The sequence below is a fragment of the Manis javanica genome, chromosome 1 (assembly GCF_040802235.1).
Source record: "Manis javanica isolate MJ-LG chromosome 1, MJ_LKY, whole genome shotgun sequence".
Lineage (NCBI taxonomy): Eukaryota > Metazoa > Chordata > Mammalia > Pholidota > Manidae > Manis > Manis javanica.
In genome coordinates, this window is record NC_133156.1 from 210724140 (window position 1) to 210742730 (window position 18591).

An 18591-nucleotide genomic window follows, 5' to 3' on the forward strand; every position below is an offset into this window, starting at 1 on the left:
TGCTGTACTCATGAAGGAGTATAAATCATGCTTGTCCTATGGATCATGACTTTTCCTATCTTCAGGAACAGATTCATTCAGGATAATTGGTGATGAGCTTAGAGGATGGTCATTGGTATGCATGGCACAGTGCAAGATGACACAATGAACAAGCATTTGCCTTGAAGGCAGGAGGCCTGAGCTCAAGTCCTAACATTGCTTATCATGTGATGCGGCTCCTGTTACTTATCATCTCTAAGCCTAGTGTTCTAGCCAGTGCAGCTTCCTCCCCTCATAGGATTGTCAGTCAACGTGGTGATGCAGGTGAGTCTGCTTTCCTATTCATAAGGCTCCAGGCAAATGCCAGCTACTATTATAGCTCACTTAGTTTCAATTCCACCATCAACTTGCTCTTGAAACTGGAAATATCTCCTGATACCTTAACTTTCTCCTCCTTAAACCAGAGCTGGTGATACAGCACCTTTTAGTAATATCCTCCAGCAGCCTTCTCAAACTTCAGTGACGAATCTTCTGGGATGTTGTTAAAACAGATTCCTGGGCCCCAGTGATTCTGACCTGGCACAGCTGGGTGTAATAGTCACTCTTATGGACGCCAGGTGGTTATGATGAAGATGGCCTGTGATCGCTCTAGGAGCCACAGGCTCCATACTATCACAGAGACCGGTGGTGACTGTGGGGCAAGCACTTGACCAAGGTCACCTGTCAGTCAGTAACACAGCCCAACTGAACGTCGCCTCCTGATGGCTAGATCTGTTCTGCCCACAGGACGAGGGGCCAAGAGAACATCAAAGTGCCCCTCCCCCAGGTTGCTGGGTTTTCAGCAGGGGACTGATGTACACAGCTGAAGCTCCCAGCACAGCACAGACGTCTTTATAATACTGACTGTCACTGCCTTTCTCTTCTCCCACAGACACGTTCGCCAGCAAAGTGGCAGCCACCCAGGACCAGTACGCAGATGCATCCATAGGGAATGTCACCGGCAGCAACGCGGTGAATGTCTTCCTGGGAATCGGCGTGGCCTGGTCCATCGCGGCCATCTACCACGCAGCCAACGGGGAACAGTTCAAAGTGTCCCCTGGCACGCTAGCTTTCTCTGTCACTCTCTTCACCATTTTTGCTTTCATCAATGTGGGGGTGCTGCTGTATCGGCGGAGGCCAGAAATTGGAGGTGAGCTGGGTGGGCCCCGGACTGCCAAGCTCCTCACATCCTCCCTCTTTGTGCTCCTGTGGCTCTTGTACATTTTCTTCTCCTCCCTGGAGGCCTACTGCCACATAAAAGGCTTCTAAAGGAACAATCAGATATAGTAAATTTATATATATATATATATACATATATATATATACACACATAAAATTATGTATAATGAACAGATGAAACTGATATTAGTCATGTTCACTTACCTACTGATGGAATCCAGCTTCAAGAGCATACTCTGTACAAGGGCGCAAGTGAGAAACCATCACCTCCCATTCCCAGGGGCGTCGTCACATTGAACGAGACGTGGAGGCAGGGCCATCTTCGCGGCTCAGACCAGAAGGACTGTGTGCTTTCCAGGTTCATAGATTATTAAATCTTTGTTTTCTCTTTTTGTTTGTTTTCAGGGAGGGGTTGGGAGGTGGTTCATGTTTGGCTTTTATATTGTTTTGTTTTGTTTGGTTGAGAGGGTCAGGGTTTTTGCTTCTCTCGGAGGTGATGACCAATCTAAATGCAAATGGGTTTTTGGTAAAAATTTGGTAAAGATTAAGATTACTCTCTCTTCATCCACTTTAAAGATTATTTTGGATTAAGCAAGCATATAGGCATGGAAGCAGCAGCATGTCTTCACTTTATTACTAAATTTCATGCTTATCTCTGGAATGTGAGCAGAGGTGAAACTGCCTCCACGAAGCGTGGGAGCTCAAGTGGAGCCCGGATGTGATGGCTCCAGATGCAGTCTGATGTTTAAAGATATGATGCCTGGCACTCTTGTTCAACAGGGACAAGAACAATGTGCCTAGATTCCCAGGAACATGAAAAATCCTTTATTTCCTATCTCTTTAGCTCTGGACTGTGATTAGTGAGGCCCCTATTCTGGTGGCCCATCCCAACCATCTTCCTTCCGCCCACCACCCCTCATGCAAACAGGAAGAATAACCCCTACATTCAAGCAGCACATCATCCTTTGTCATTCACATCCGTACATGTCCCAGTCCCGTGTTGCTGTTGCCAGGGATCGTTCATGGGTTTTATTTTCAGAAGTACCCCTGGCTCGCACAGTCCTGTTGCAGTCATGGCTGAACACCTGCTCCTTCATGTGCTTGTTCGGGAATGTTGTGTGACACCTGTTACACAGTGCATGGATGAAAACAAATACAGCGTATCTGTATATAGAGTAGAGTATAGCATATACTGTTCTCCCATTCAGCAATGTTGACTGGACATTGAAGACCTATGTGAGTTTTATTTTCACCTGAGATGTAATTTCTGTGTTGTTACTGAGTTTGGTTTTACGAGGGATCAGAGGAGACAATGGCTTATTGTTCATGGATCTGCACATTCATTTCTAAGAAGCAATAACTGGTATGTGGGAAGTAAAAGCTATTGAGAGGACAGCAGGCAAACTACAAAGTGTCATGAAAAGTTAGTCATGTGAAACACACCATTGGCCTCTAAAAATTGCCTGTTGATTCGGGAAGGCCAAGGAGAAAGGTAGGGCCTGGGCTTCAGCAGCCTCCATTTCCACAACACCCCTGCCCCCAGAGTATTTATTTCACGTCTGCTCTGTCTGGCACAGATGGTAGATAGTGCTGGTTTGTTTTATTTTATTTTTTTTGTAAAAGGCTATTTTGAGCCCAGTTTCTTCCACCATCCAGACCCTTCTGATTGTATCTGCAGTTCCTGAGTAGGAAAGAAGCCAGGGTGACCAATGGGCCTTTATAAAAGTGCATCTTCTGTACTTATGACTAAGGTGGAAGCAATTAATGAGACAATTAGTGCCTCCTTGGAGGATTGCTCTGGAAGGTTTTTAACCCTGGAGAAGAAATGGCTCTATTTCAAAACACCAAAGAGTGTGGATAAACCCAACATTCCAAAGTAGTGAGTCCACTGAGGAAAAATGGAATGACTTTGGTCTTCTCTCAGACACTTCTCTATAAAGAATCTGGGGACACCACTGACCCTCTGTGCTAATTCGAGATTTTTCAGAAATAAAAGCTGTAGAGAGTTACTTTTTCTTCTTCTAATCAGTAATCATGATCATTTGTCATTTAATAACTGAATAATTAAATAATGGTTTTCCACTCAATATGCCAGGTACTCTACTACTCTTGGGGACTCAACTATGAATGAGACAGCCTGGATCCCTAGCACACAGGAGTTCTCAGCTAATGTTATTACTATTTGATTACTATTTGCATGGTTAAAGTTAACACAGCCACAAGGAAATGTTTTTGTCTCGCAAGCAAAGACGTAGTTATCAAACTCAACACACTGAAACTGTAGAAATACAATCATTCAAATAGCTAGGATTGTCTTTAGCTACAATTGTAGAAAGCATAGGCTAGGAAAGCATCCAGTGCATCCTTGGGCAATCTGGCAGCTAGGTCCATCTCCCCGTTTTTAGCCAAGGGAGGCAATCATGTGGGTGATCCATTAGATCACTGTGAAGGCCCAATTAATTCCAGTTTTCATCTCTGTTGGACAACAGGACTTTTCTGTGGCCCACACCACTACAATTCCTCATATGTCCTGGAGACTCACGCACCCTAACAGGTCATCGCCCAGCAGTGGTGGCCTAACTCCTTGGGGGCACATTCTTACCCACCTTTTTTTTGGAAGATATACTAAATGGAAAACTAGCCTACAAACACCATGTAAATAACAGTCAAAGGATGTGAACTGTTTAAACATTAGAAAGATTTTGCACTCAATTTTAGCCATATTTGGAATGTCAGTAAACCCATAGCAAATTTTCACAGAGGACTTTAATTCTTGCCATTGAATTTTAATTTCAAAGCTTTTGTTTTGTTTGCATTTTTAATGTTCATGTTATAGGGAAAATATGATTCTGGTTGTTCAGGGTTATGAATAGAGTTGTGTAATATTTCATTTTATTTCATTTTGTGTGTATTATGCACAGCTTTAGGGGGGAAGGTGCACTAATTGTGCTGTTCCTTTTAAATGGTACACATTATTGGCACAAATAAAGTTTCTAATTGTTTCTGATTTTATCACTAGTGATACGGCATATTCTGTATGGAATGTTTTCTCTCATTGTCATCTATTTCATTTTTTTGTTTTCATATTTTGAAGAAATAAAGACCAAAATGATATTTTTTGTGCAGTCAGTATCCTCAACCAAAAGAAAGCAAATAGATACTAAGTATTCAAACTCTTTCAAAGGTCAACCCTTTGGTCATGCAACATTTCCTTTTTAATGTTCCCAGAGAGCAGAGTGTCAGAATATGTGTTGATCCAGCAGTACTGAGATTAATGTTGGATGTCTCTCCATTTCACTCTTCTTTTCCCCCACATCTTTTAGTACATTATCTACATTCTTCTTGCATCCAAGAACATGAACCCACAAACAGTTACACATCAGACCACTTTCCTGCATGGTATTACACCAAATCAGTCAATCCCAAGAACATTGTCAGAGGTGTGTAACTAGTTACTTCCCAAGGCATACCTAAGTAAATTGTACTTTTAGTATTTCATACTGTATTCCTCTTGATTTCCAATATAACTTCTGCCTTGCATTATTTCTGATTGTATATTTATATCATTTTCCTATGTCATAATAATCAGAACAGGAAGAGCTAACACCGGAAATAAGTATTTGTGGGGGAAAAATGTGACCTCTAGTTTGTATACTTATTTGCAAGTCTATGTTAATATCAATGGATTTATTCTTACTACAACACAGTCCACTGTGTACATGTAAATGATACTTTCTTCATCTGATCTTTAAAATTTTCCTTTAGAGTTCCTCAGTATACCCATACATGGTCATGTGTGGCACATTCACATGTGAAGGAAATAAGGTACAATTTAAATTTTTCTTAAACAATATGTCTCCTGGATACTAATCTTTGGTTTAACACAAAATGAGCAGCCAACATTTACTTCTTTAAACAGCAAAAAGAGTAATTCAATGACCAGAGTACACTTGACTGTTTAACAACTCTTTGGCAAAATGCCATGGCCCAGTGATTTTCAACCTCGTTTAAGCTGGTTTTAATTCTTAGAAGGATTCTAATTCAAGCCTCCCACCAGTGAAGATTTTACAGAGCTTTGTTTTGCATGGTTCACAGCATAAACACACTATGATTTTTCTTATTGTTTTTCAAAGGAAAGGTTACAAAAGATGTTATTTTAAACAACCCTGAGGCTATTCTGATAGGTGGATCTCACCCACAGTGAAAATCCCTAAGGTGGCCCCTTTCCCAGTGGTCTATTAAAGCTCACTGCCCACACTGCCTTTTCCATACAGGGCTTGATTCGTTGTCAATACCACAGCCGAGGTCCTCTGATACTCACCTGTCTAAACGAAAGTGAGATTGACTAGTTTGCTCTGCATATATCTGAGAACTTTGTGGAAGCAATTAGAACAAATTAATTTCCTCTGGTAGATAATGAGGCCCTCTGTTCTCTAATAGTGACAAAACTTCACCATCTCAAGAAGGTACACCAGCCCCTTTTTGACTTCTTCCTGTGTTTCCTGGCTCAAGATGTGGAGTCTCACTTTTGATTCTTTTTTGCTGTCTCTGACCTCCGACAGCTGCCTCCAGAACAAGTCTTGTGTATAGTTTCATAACTCCAAGAACGCTTGGCCATTTCATGATTGGTGATGTTTGGCACTGGATTCTCACCCTGACCTACATTTGGCATTTGGCTTTTGTTGTAGTAATCACTTCACTTGGCCACCACCTCCCAGCTGTTGTAAAATTGGGCATTCAATTGATAAACAAGTGAGTGCATTATGAAGAGAAATGCAGAATCAGAGTTATCTTATATATAGAGAAAGATGTTATGAGTAGACTCATTAGCTTTTGTGCAGTTTTACCTACAGATTTTTGTTAACAGACTGCATTTATGCTCTTTTTCAACCATTACATTCTTACCACTTCTAGCCCTGTTCACTGCCTTCCACCCAGCATGCTTCAAGCACTGGGTGGTGCCAATGGCATTCCACCTACAGGATAACACAGGACGGGGAAACAATTGTAGTAGATATTTCATTTCCAGAGCTTGATCAGGCCACGGTCAATCATCTCCCAAAGCAAAGAATGTCTTATCTATAAACGAAGCAACCACTGAGTTGGCACTCCCAAGGGAAACAGTACTTCAGCTTTCCAGCCCACAGGACATGGTGAGCATATAGCTTTCTGTCACTTTTTCCCTACATGACAAAATGCCCAAAAAGATGTCCTCAGGAGCTCTACTAATTTTGTTTTGTCAAAGGTCCCCAATTTAATTTCCTAAGGGACCTTTAAATCAGTGACCATTGTGTAATTTATTATTTTGATTCTTTCTAGGGAAGAATGTTACTTCATAACTTCAAAAAGCAACATGACTTTGTAGGTAAAACTATAGCCCATAGCTTTCCAGGAAGACTTGTCTGCCCAGAATCTCCTGGTCCATCTGTAATCAATGCACTACTTGACACCTGCTTCACTTGCTCACATTCCTTAGAATCATGCTGTTCTAACCTTTTCTCAAAGACCCAGAGAGGTATCCCCTTTGGCATATGCAATCTCCATCTTTCTTTTCTCTAATTCTGACCTTTGTAGTTATTCCTTGACTATTCCAATCATATTCACTGCCCTTGGTAATGCTCACCATCACCTCTCAGCAATGGGGAAAAGGCTTATGAAAAAGTACTCTGGGCATGTTTTTCTGAAAATGAATTTTTCAGAGAAAAAGAAAATATAATGACATTCCACCTAGAAAACAGTTGTTAGATCATAGTATAGTATCTCTAGAAATGTTTAAGACAAATTGTACCCTACAGCTACACGCTACAGCAGCATTGTTGATTTTATTCCTCTATTGATCACATTTTTATGCTTCAGTGCCTTTTATTCTATCAATATACATAGATATGGATTGGAAATTAGGAGCCCCCCACCCCCACTCCCTACACACACACGCACACACCCAACTCCTGTGAAAGTTTCTACAAAGGTGAAGTATATAAACATAGAAAGCTACTTCCATAACTCCAAGAAATACAAGTGGGTCAAATGCTTCTCTGTATTATATTCTTGCTTTGCAAATGGCAGGAAAATCTGCATGTAATAACCAAACACATCAAAAAAGAAATTAACTTCAATGTTACTAAGTTGATTTTGACAGTTGATGCACAGCATAACCCTCTTAACTTGATGATTGCAAGGACAGATCTTTCTAGCCAAATCCAAGAGCTCTTCTGGGGGAGAGTGGGGAATTAATTTACTAGAATCACTATGCAGTCCTCTGTACTGGAAATTGTTTATTCACCTAGAAGGATCTACAGAGATTGTTTCCCAGAACTTTTCCCTAAATTCCCAAGTTGAAATAAGCTACTTTTAATTACAGAACTTTTTATTAGATTCCTTGAAGCCACATGGTAGAAAAACAGATATATTTTTTTAGGAGATTTTTCCTAAAAATGTGGTTCTAGGTTTGCAATGACCCATTCTCTAAAGCAAAGATCCCATTCTTTCCAAGTGGAAGGAAAAATTCTGTTAAATAACTAAATATATAACCACTTTTCAAAATATTTCAATTAAAAAAATCAACCATAGATCTAAGGTAAAAGTGATATGCTTCAGATGGCTAATTTTGAAAAAACACTTTTCTCTTTAGGTGCCTTTCTCTAACTGCTTATACTTAAAAAACTTTGATAAATGCTCCAAGGAAGATCTTAAAATATTTTTGGTCTCATAATGTTCATATAACTGATTAATATGGTTAAAATAATATTTTAGGTGAGAATTATCTATGTTGCTGACAAGAATGTATTTTAAATTGAGAGAATTAGCACAAAGAAAATGGAAGAAAGATTTCATCACAGATTACCCTTGTCTAAAATATTTGTAAGTCATCAACTTTAAGGAAGATAGATTCCCAGTTTCCAGAAACAATATAATTTTGATTTGTAGTCTCAGTTTTTACATGAAAGTCAAAGCTGGACATACATAACTTTTGGCTTTGGGAGCCAAAAATAAAGTAAGCTTTTGGCACACTTTTCCATATTAGAGCTATTTTGTGAAATACACTGGACCTATACTGGTGTCTCACAAAAATTCCTTCAATAATTGCCCTCTTTCCTTTTTTAAGCCATGAAATTTCTAAATTTTACAACTTAATAACTCGACAATTTCATTTATAAAAGACTGATTCCATTCTGATGTTGTTATTTATATTTCAGAATTAATTTTAATACTTAAAAGAGTCAATATACCAGATGGGATATTGAGCCTGACTCTATCCCAAATAAACAATAAAGTGCAGACAGACCTACCAGTAGTTAAGAGGTTTCTGAAACATGCCTTTTCATGCACAGCAAAGAGAAGTGTTGTTTTCAATCTTCTTTCTACCCAAAGTTGCCATTTCAACTGGTGAAACAAAAAAAAAAAACAGGATTTGAAATGCTAGTTTGAAGATTATTTCTAAGAGATCAGACATGATTTCAGCATTAAATCTCCTCTAACCCATCTGTCTTGAGCATAGAGACACATAAATAGAAAAATACATGATACATATCAAATAACTTGCATTACTTTTTGGATGTCTAGGTCTGCTGTGAGAGCCCATGTCAGGATAGTGCTCCTTTTTATCAAGTCTCTTTTATAAATGAAACCTGGGGAAGGGAGATGAAAGGAAACAAATTCTGGATTCTTTTTTGTTCTTGTTAAAGATGCAAATGAAAGTGGTTTGAAAAGTGCTTAGAATGTTAATTATTTGCATCCTTCTAAAGACATAAGTAGGTTTTTTTAAAGAAATTCACTTTTCTTCCCTTAATTTAGCACACATTTCTGATAGAAAGTCTTTAGGAGCAATTAGGGTTTGTTCCTGACTTTTCCAATTACCCTCTGCCTTTGGAGGGGGGAGGGAGAGTGGGCATTGAAAACAGCTCTTTAAAAAAACCTCATGTAGATCAAATCCTGGAGGATTAAAAGGATGAGATTTTATATTTTCCCTGGAAACATAACACTGAGCAGGCAGGCGCCCATACATCAGGTGGACATTTTCTAGAAATGTGTTTCAGCATGTTGGGGAAGAATAGGTACATGACACTTTGCCAAAGGGTCCTGTCAGGGTGAGGAGTGGATATAGAGGGGGTTAGTTATATTGATGCCAAGTCATTGGAACCTACTTAATCAACTCCTTCATTACATATTGGACCCTGATTGTGACACTTACTACTATAAATTCTAGGAGGAATTTAATCTATTGCTCTTTCAACAAAACTTGTAGTATTGGATCTAAGCAAAGAATCAGATCTTGCAAAAACTGAAAGTCATTTTTATTAGCTACAGCTGTTGTTATGATTTGCAAGAAAATAGTGTCTTTGAAGTTTCAGTCTAAAACTCTAAGAACAACAAGGTGTTTGCTGCCATCAATATTTCTGTAGGAAACTTGACACTCCAAATCTCTGAGCAGATGATGCCACGGTAAATGCATACATGAGGCTTAAAATATTCTTGATATTCTCAGGTTGTTCTCACAGATTCTACATAGATTTATATTTTTTTAAAAAAGTGTCTCACCAAGATGGATTGGGAATTTTCCCAATAACTGGTTTCATTTTCTTGAAAAATGAGTCTAGCACCCAAAGAAGTTGGGAAAGGTTACATCAGCAACTGTTTTTATGCCCCCTTTTCCTACCTCAGATGTTTAATCCTTGTGCACATATTACCGAAACAACTGCAGATGGGGAGAGAAAGCTACAAGTAAAAGATTTGTTCTCCCTTTCTCAGTGGATTAAACCTGGTTTTCACTTTTAAAAATTTTAATTTTTAAGCTTTAAACCCAAAACAAAGAGAGATGCTTTTAAATGCCAAATCTGAAGCAAAGATTGCACTTCTGCAAAGCTATAAGGAAAATATATTAATTATTGAGACATGGGATTTAGTAACATTTGTGGCCAACCACCACCTCCCCCTATCCCATCCATACAGTATCTAGAGGCAAACAAGCACTGGGGCAGGGGAGACAAATCACTATTAATATTATAATCACATCACCATTCAACGACTACATGGGGTCGGGACCTAGGCAAAACAGATGAGGCCAACCCCTAGTCCTTGAGCCAGACCACCACCCTTGCTTACCCCCATGACACACGGTCTATGAACATTACACCAATGTCAATGTATTTCTTTTCACTTGATGTGAATACTGCCTACAGAGAGTCCTTTCTGCTCTGAGCCAGGCTATTTTGTTTGACTCAAACCCTTCCAAACAGAGTCATGCGGCTCAATCACATGCTTGTTGCCTGCATGGAGTGTGAACGCGGCTTTTCAAACTGGTTGCCATGCAACCAATTTTTACAAACACTGACAAAGCAGCAATTGGACCTCACGAGCAGTCTAAACTTAGAGAAGCCTAAACCCGCATTTTTTTCTTCCCAGCCAATACCCTCATACTCCAACCCTAGATGGCAATCAGTAAAATGAAAATACTACTTTGCCGCCGTTTAGAATTAATTCATACCTCTTTTGAGCTTGAAGCCCCCACTAACCAAAACCATATCCCTGGGTAATAGTATTGTGATTTTACCCAAAGACTGGGTTTGTTTTGTGGAGAAACCAGAATTTGTTTGGGTCCCTTTAAAGCAACAGACAAGATAGTTAATAACGTTCAAAAAGGAAGACAGTTCAGCACAGGCTACTGGGTTATAGAGGAGGGAAGGGCTTCTGACCGACTCTGTTGATGTTTGCTCTTCCTGGTATTTTTCTGTCTTGGTTCCCAGTGGAGTATTTCCCCATACTTGTTCTGTGGAACAGTACTGACATAGCTTCAGACTCTGCCTTTTATTCTTAATTTTCTTCAGGAAATGGCCATTCCAAAGCTCTAATACAAAAGATGATAAAAAAAAAATGGCAGGTACTTCATTGGTTGATCCCGGAAATCTGTATAAAAGCACAAACCATTCTGATTGTCTCATATTAACACTGCACTCACCAGATGGCTTTTTTTAAGTGACTGCCACCCAGGAAAAAGATTTGAGGAAATATTCCCAACTCTGAATCAAAAGTTAGAAGTGGCTTTGATGCCAGGATCTTAAATGTTACTTGCTCTGTCTGCCCAATCCTCACAAATCAACAAAAAAGGGCTAAGAGATGCAAAAAGTGTTTGGACAGTGTTTAGCTGTTAGTATTCAGGTCTGGATGCTGGAGCTAGATAAATATCAACGGGCAAATTACCCAAGGAAAAAGAATCAGAAGTTAAACCAAGAAGTGCAGAAATTAAGTAATTTAGTAAGTCTGCCTTCCAGGATGATTGATTCAATTTCTATTTGGTTAAAACTTTTTAAAAACATCTATACAGTCAAGGCAGTGGAGCAATTTTTAAATCAAACATCAGAGTCTCAGTATTTATTTTTGTGCAAAGTATTATACTAGGCAACCTAAAATGGTATGAGAATTCAAAACAAAGTAATTTCAGGAAAATTAACACTAGCCTTGAATTTAGCTAGGAATAAGTCCAGTTACAGCACCCTAATTAAATTAACCTTTTGATCTACAACTATTTTATCAATTTGAGACTGCTTAATGGGGCCAATCTGAAATCTATCAAGTAACTTTCCTTTAACAGACACAGAAATACCTATTTTCTGAACTTTACATTTTGTCTTTCAAATGGATTCAGAGTCAACTAACAGATCTAGAGTCTACACTGATCCAAACCGTGTGGGACTGACATACAGCTTTCATTTAACATTTCAAATTGTGAAAGACTTATTATAAAGATAATTTGCCTCTTCATTGCTGAATGTTTTTCTGTTGGGTGTTGATGCTGATTCATTACAGGATTTCCCTAACTCTGCCTCTTGCTCTTTTGATTCTGAGGTGGCCGGCCTTATTTCAGTGTGTTACAACTCCAGCTGTCACATCTGAATGGGCAACCAGAGGAGACGACCTCAGTCTCCATGTCTTGAGGACACAATGTTCTCTTCATTTCAACATCAAATCATTGCCAGGGAGGAAACCCAAAGGCTTTTTCCTCTTTTGAAAATTAGTATTTAATTGTTTCAGAGGATTATGAATCTTCAGCTCTCTCTGGGCTTGAATTTCTCATTAAATAGAGAAACCTCTAGTTTGATATTCTAGGACACATCCAGCCCATGTGATTTGTGGTTCCCTGTTACCAACCACTGGGTAGGGATTGAAGGCGCTTTACGCTGTGAACCAGTTTCCCCTAATATTTGTCTGCCAGTGCAAGTGTCAAGCCAATAAAACCACATTAAATCTGACAGGAATGTAAAGATTTATTTTGAAATAATTCTTTGTGCACTGCCGGAAAAACATTTACTTTCTTGAAGGGGAGTGAAAAGGTTCTCCCTTTGGGGGATGCCTACAATAGAAAATTTAATGAGATTGGAATGGATTCCACATCAGTGACTTTCTAAGGCCAAATCCACTATTTTTCTAAATGTGAACTAAGTTCACACAGTTTCCCACAATAATTCCACTTTTATTTTTCACTCTTTGTACTTAGCAACAATCTTTGAGAATGAAGAGACCAACAGTTATTTTACACTAAAGGGTATGAATACATACAGGATGAGCAATAGCCAGACAGAAAAATATTAAAAGCCACAAGTATTTTAAAAGAAGATGATAAAAGAACTTTGTTTGCTACAGATCCAACTATCTTAAACACCTCCCTTGTTACGGAGAAAATGACTGCCCAGAAAGGATTTTACAAAAAGACTTAAGTTCCATCCATAGCAATTATCTGTTTTGCCACAGCCCAAATGCCTCATTACCAATTGCTCAAGGTTGAAGAAAACATAACAAGACAGTGTGTAGACACTGCCATTGGGAAAAGAAAGAAAAAAAGAAACCCTGGTGAACTCCGCTTATATAAACAAAGGATGTTTCAGTGGAATAAATATAAGCTTTCTCTTGAAAGAATCCCAGTTAGAATGTCATCAGAATTGGCAAAAAAAAAAAACTCATTTCAACATTACAACGGTCATATATTCGTTTTATTAGCACTGAGGCAAAGCCAAATTTGTTAGCCGTAAAAGTAAAGCAAAATTCCCAACATTGTAATAGATAAAGTAATTTTGTGGGTCTCACTGTTGTGAAAGAAAATTCGAATAGATAATATTTTTGTTTTACCTGTAGTAATGTCTATGACTTCTACCTAGGCATAAAATTACTTTTCCTTCTCTCATTATAAATTTTTATATAGAGCCGTTGAGTTGCAGCTCTCTATAAATATATCCTATTCTACATTTCAGTAAGTCCCTCACATTGAATTTGCCCCCCACTTCATACTTGATTAGGAAATCCTAAATTGAAAAGGTAGGATTTTCTGTCTTTTTGAAAATAAATCTGTGTCATCAGCATTTTTTGGAGATGACTGCCTTAAGCCATTCAGGTGGCTCTGTCAATCAGCAGTAGGGGCTTGGTTTAAGGTAGAGAAACTGAACTGAGCTTTCCTTCTACATAGGCTGCTGCTCATTTACACAAACTCATGTCTCTTCTTTAACTCATTGTACCAATTCAACCTCTTGAATTGTCCGAGGTCCCCTCGCCAGTCCCAAAACTGCAGCCTCTACTTATGAATCTGCCAGTGTGCTCCATTCAATTCCTCTTCTACTGAATTTCAGGGATTGTGCCTTGATGTTCTTATCCTTCATTTACTTTTATATAGGTCCTTGCATTCAATATACTTTGAAATGCACCAGAGTAAGTCAACAAATCTGTTTTCAGTGAACAAACTTAGCTGTTGTAATATTAATCATCCTGAGATAGTAGGGGGACTATCACCTGTGTGTCAAGAGAGACATTTACCGCTCTTACTAAAGTACTACCCTCTGAAGAGATGCTGTAGATAGAGTCTGCCACAAAAAGCCTGTTAGGGACTCAAACTTAATGAGACAGAAAAATCACATGGCCTTGAGAGGAAGGTCATAGGTTAGAGCATGAGTTTGAGTCATACTGTACCTACTGTTTGCTGTACGTGCCAATATGGTACTTCAATTTCTGAACCTTTACCGTCTCTAAACTAGCACCAATCGAGTCTGGCCTTACCTACATTACAAGAATGTCCAGGGGTAGAAGATCAAATACTAACCTTCACATTTCACATGGAAAAACTCTGTTCTCGGAGAATAATTAAGGTGATTTGGGTAACAATAGTGTGTTTTACAATAAGCTACTAGAGCGACTCTTTGTGTTTGTCCCCTGACAAAGTAGAATCGACAACTTTGAAATGTGGCAGATATGCAAATTCTCTGGTCCCGCCAGAGACCCCAGCCCCGCCCTATGAATCAGACATTCTGGCAGTGTGCCCAGCTTTGTGGGCTTTAACAGCCCTTGGGCTGACTCTGACGCCTGTGCAAGTTTGGTAACGACTATACGGTGTTCTGAGTGGTCAAGAAAAGTTAATGCCACCCACTGTTGAATTCTCCATCCTTACAGGAAAAAACAAAAGTTTAAATGGTAGATTCCATCTAAGCCCAATACATGCATCCTCTCACTAGTCAAAGTTTGAGCATCTGGGTGTCCGCTTTCTGTGTCTGAGGGTATTTTCCAATTGGCTGTTTCCCTGTTACCCCATTTTTCTCTCATACCTGATCACCAAACAGCTCCAGGTAACGCACAGCGCCTCCTTCCTCTGTCTCCACCATTGTGTGCATCTCCATTTGCATGTTCTTTTACTCAAAATCAAAGCCTAAGAAGAGACTTCCTAGAATAATCACCAATGTCAAGGCGCTTTGGTGATGGGAAGTACACCTCTGCAGGAGGAGGAACTGAATGGGATTGACTGGGATGCACTCAGATCCAGAGCCTTGACCTTCCAGACCATAGTCCACTCTGGTATTTTTACTCCTTTACGCCCTATGCAAAGTTACAGTGGCAGCTGCCTTAGTCCACAATCCATGGTTTGGTTATTGGCTCGTCTTGGAATCTTAAAACAAACCTGGGTTAAAATTTTCTCTCAGAAAACTTAAGGAAGTTACATCTAAAGACCCTTACTTATCTGGTACCATTAAAAAGGCTTTGACATTAAAAGGTAACAGGTAATTGTTTTGAAGCTCCCAACAGCTCTGCCTTTCAGGGCCATTCATGGTGATTTTCTAGGTCAGTGGTGCAATTCAATATTATTCTAATAAGCCATAATAATAATTGTTGACACAACTGTTATTACAGTGGGGACTTCCCTGGGTTTCATCTATTAACGCTGCACACAGAAGGAAGCTCCCACTGAGAAGAAATTTGTCACTTCCTAGGCGAGGGTAAGTCAAGGAACTAGCAAACCATATATACTGTATATATGCTTTGCACATATACATGCACACTGCTCTTTGCCTCAGGGAGTATTCTAAGAGGGGCAAATGGAGAGAATTTAAGGTAGGAAACTGATTTAGAACTTCTGTCTTGCCTTTGGTGGTTCCTGGTGCCAATTCTTTCCCACCGAATAAGCTTGGTGGATACTTCTGATGGCAAAGCGAGCTCTTCCTGAGCCTGCGAGTGGGCACCCCACAATATCATCGTGCCAGACACTTCCTCTCCCTAAGAGGTGGCCGTGGATTCTCTGAACAGTGCAAAAAAAAAAGGAAAGAATGGCCAGTTCCCATCTGGTATGCATAGTTTAAAGGACCCATTACATAAAATCTTCAAAGACAGAGACAGGAGAATGGAGAGGGGCTAAATAGAAAGAGCAATCCTAAGGGAAGCAAGCAATCCTAATATTCCTCTATCCTGAAGATCTTGTCTAAAGCTGTTTTTTTAAAATAACTTCACTGCACTTTGAAATGCCCAAGTGGTGGTATATCAGTAATGCATTTGGATACTAACTGAATTTTTCAGTTTTTATTCATGCCAATGAATGTAATCTCTAAACTTGTCATTTTGAGTACACACATATATATTAAGGTATATGCGTCATACATTACTCATTTTGTGGGAAACAAAATGTATAAAAATAAAGATTCCTGTGGATTCTTTCTGTGTTTCAGTGACAACATTTTGTGGGGAATAAGGTATTCTCATATCCTCTTTGCTGACCATATTGTTAAAATTGTGATCTTAAGCAACACTGTTAGAAATGCCTGTGTAAAATATCTTCTCTAGTATCAATGAATCAATACACTTTGAATTTAACTTTCAGAAAGAATATGTGCTAAACTTAAATATTTTTATATATCTGTGATGTTTTCCTATTAATCTGTAGTAGTGAACAAGTGATCATACATCTGATATCAAAAAGGAAAATGAACTAAATGAAATGTCGAGTGAAGTTATTTATAAAGCCTTCTGCCAAAGACTACTGTTTAATGAAAATGTAGACTGATTTCTTTTATTATGAATGTGATAAGAAATGCTCACCTTAACATACTCTTTTAAAAATCAATATTTTGTATTTCTAAGGACCAAGAGAAAAAAATGTTTAAGCCAGTGTAATGCAGAGAAGCTTTGGAAATGTGAGGTACGGTGACTTGGATCAGGTGCATAAAGCTAGATTAGAATTCCAACATTCAATGCTAAATATATCAGTCTTTCCTATAATTCTTATACTGCACTAAATTACTTTTAGGAATTTCAGCTAATCAAGTTAAAGGTACCAACATTAATGATAGTGTTGATAGTAAAGTGAACTAACTCCTCCTGAGCCAGCACAATGGCAATCCATAAAGAAAAGGGGGTAAGATCATTGTGCCAGAAACTTCCTCTCCCTCAGACGTATCATGAATTCACCTTGTCTTACAGGGAAGACATTAAAATGTTTCCTTGCAAGCACCTTGAGTGAATGGAAATTATCATTAATTTCCCCACCTAATCAGTTCATGTAAGTTGATTCATAGGTTTAACAATGTTGTATAGAAGGTTAGCAGACTATGTGCGCCAAGAATATTTAATTTGTGCAGTTAGCAAGAACTAGCCATTAAAAAAATTTTAACATTTTGTAAATACAATTTTTGATTCCTATAGCTTTGTTCAAACTGCTATCTTTTAAAATAATTTTAGATTTTATTTGAATTTTAGAAATAATCTGTTATAAGTCAAATGTTGCTCTATTGACTCTGTGATTCACTGTACACTCAGCCATATTCCTGTGGGGAAATATTAATCCTATTGATTTTCTCAGTGTGCGCCAGAGATTCATAGTTTCTTTAAGGACTCTTGAAGTATGAAACAAAACAAAAATCAAAAAAACCCCACAAAAACACCAAAATTAAATGCTACTAAAGAAATTAGAAACCTATTGTATAAAATGTATTTTTAAAACCTTAAGATATATGTGATTTACACTGCCTGTTAATCTAGTCTCTGGGTGAAATAACCACAACATAATATTTGTTAAGACTCTGAAACACCAAATATTTGTGATGTCTGTACAGCACTTGTTACAATGTGATTTCAAATGGTAAGCATCTTTGTAATCACGTGAGACCACAGAATGAATTCTTGCTGTTACATACAACCAGCTCTCAGAATTCAGACTTCCTGCAGCTGCTGTATCACCAATAAATGAGAATTAATTGTGAAAAACAATTTTTAAAGAATTGAGTTTCTGATCACTGTGCATTTTTCCAATGAATGAATGGAGAGTTTTATTTTTACCAGAAATGCTCTCAGTCAGTAAATACAACTGCTGATTTCAATCATACTATCATTTCAATGGTTTCTATATTCTTGATCTCACTACCAAACACTGGAAGCTTACTGCAAAGGTGTGCCCTAACAAATGTACAATAAATGACTTTTCCTGCATGCTGCCTGAGATATGTTGTAATTTGAAATGTCTTATCAAAAAAATTATATATTTCATAACCCAAAATTTAACTGGCACTATTCCTCATGTGTAGAATTGATGATATGTTAATATCAAAGTCAGAAGCACTGTCTGTCATATGTGTATGTTTTATGTGACATCTAATCTTGTTAAACTGTAATCTGTGAAGTGTTCATTGCCTGAACTAGTCAATTCTATACAAATCATTGTCTTAACTGTTTTCCTAATCGTAGCATATTTCCTAACACTTAAATATAAATGTTTGTAAATTAACCATTCATTTTTTTATTGATTTTTATGTATCTTCAGTGTGACTCTGTTAACTAACCTAAACAAAGGAGAATCAAAGCTTTCCCCTGTCATAGTCCAGGTCCAGTCTCAGGGATACTTTAGTTATGGCTAAAAGTTCCTTCATTCATCCAACAAATATTTACTGAGCATCTAACTAGGAATTAGACTCCATTCCAAATATTGGGAGAATTCTCAAGAACCAGAGAAATCACAAACCCGTATCCCCCAGTAAGGATTTTTGAACCATTTTTCTGTGACTTCCATGGAATTAAAGAATTATTTTGTTTCTCCTACATTAACACATTGAAATTACCCACAAAGAGTCTGGCTAAAATATGGTACATTCAGCCCAGGAA

General features: G+C 38.3%; 1 protein-coding gene across 13 annotated transcripts in view; it reads left to right on the forward strand.

Moving 5' to 3' along the window:
- Positions 1 to 18217, forward strand: part of SLC8A1 (solute carrier family 8 member A1) — a 374762-nt gene extending 356545 nt beyond the window's left edge. For all 13 annotated transcript variants that reach the window (XM_017655160.3, XM_017655156.3, XM_073214039.1 and 10 more), the window contains one exon: positions 911 to 18217. In XM_017655160.3, the coding sequence (XP_017510649.1) occupies positions 911 to 1287 (377 nt within the window). In that variant the 3' untranslated portion in view covers positions 1288 to 18217. The remainder of the gene's footprint in view (positions 1 to 910) is intronic.
- The last annotated feature ends 374 nt before the right edge of the window (positions 18218 to 18591 follow it).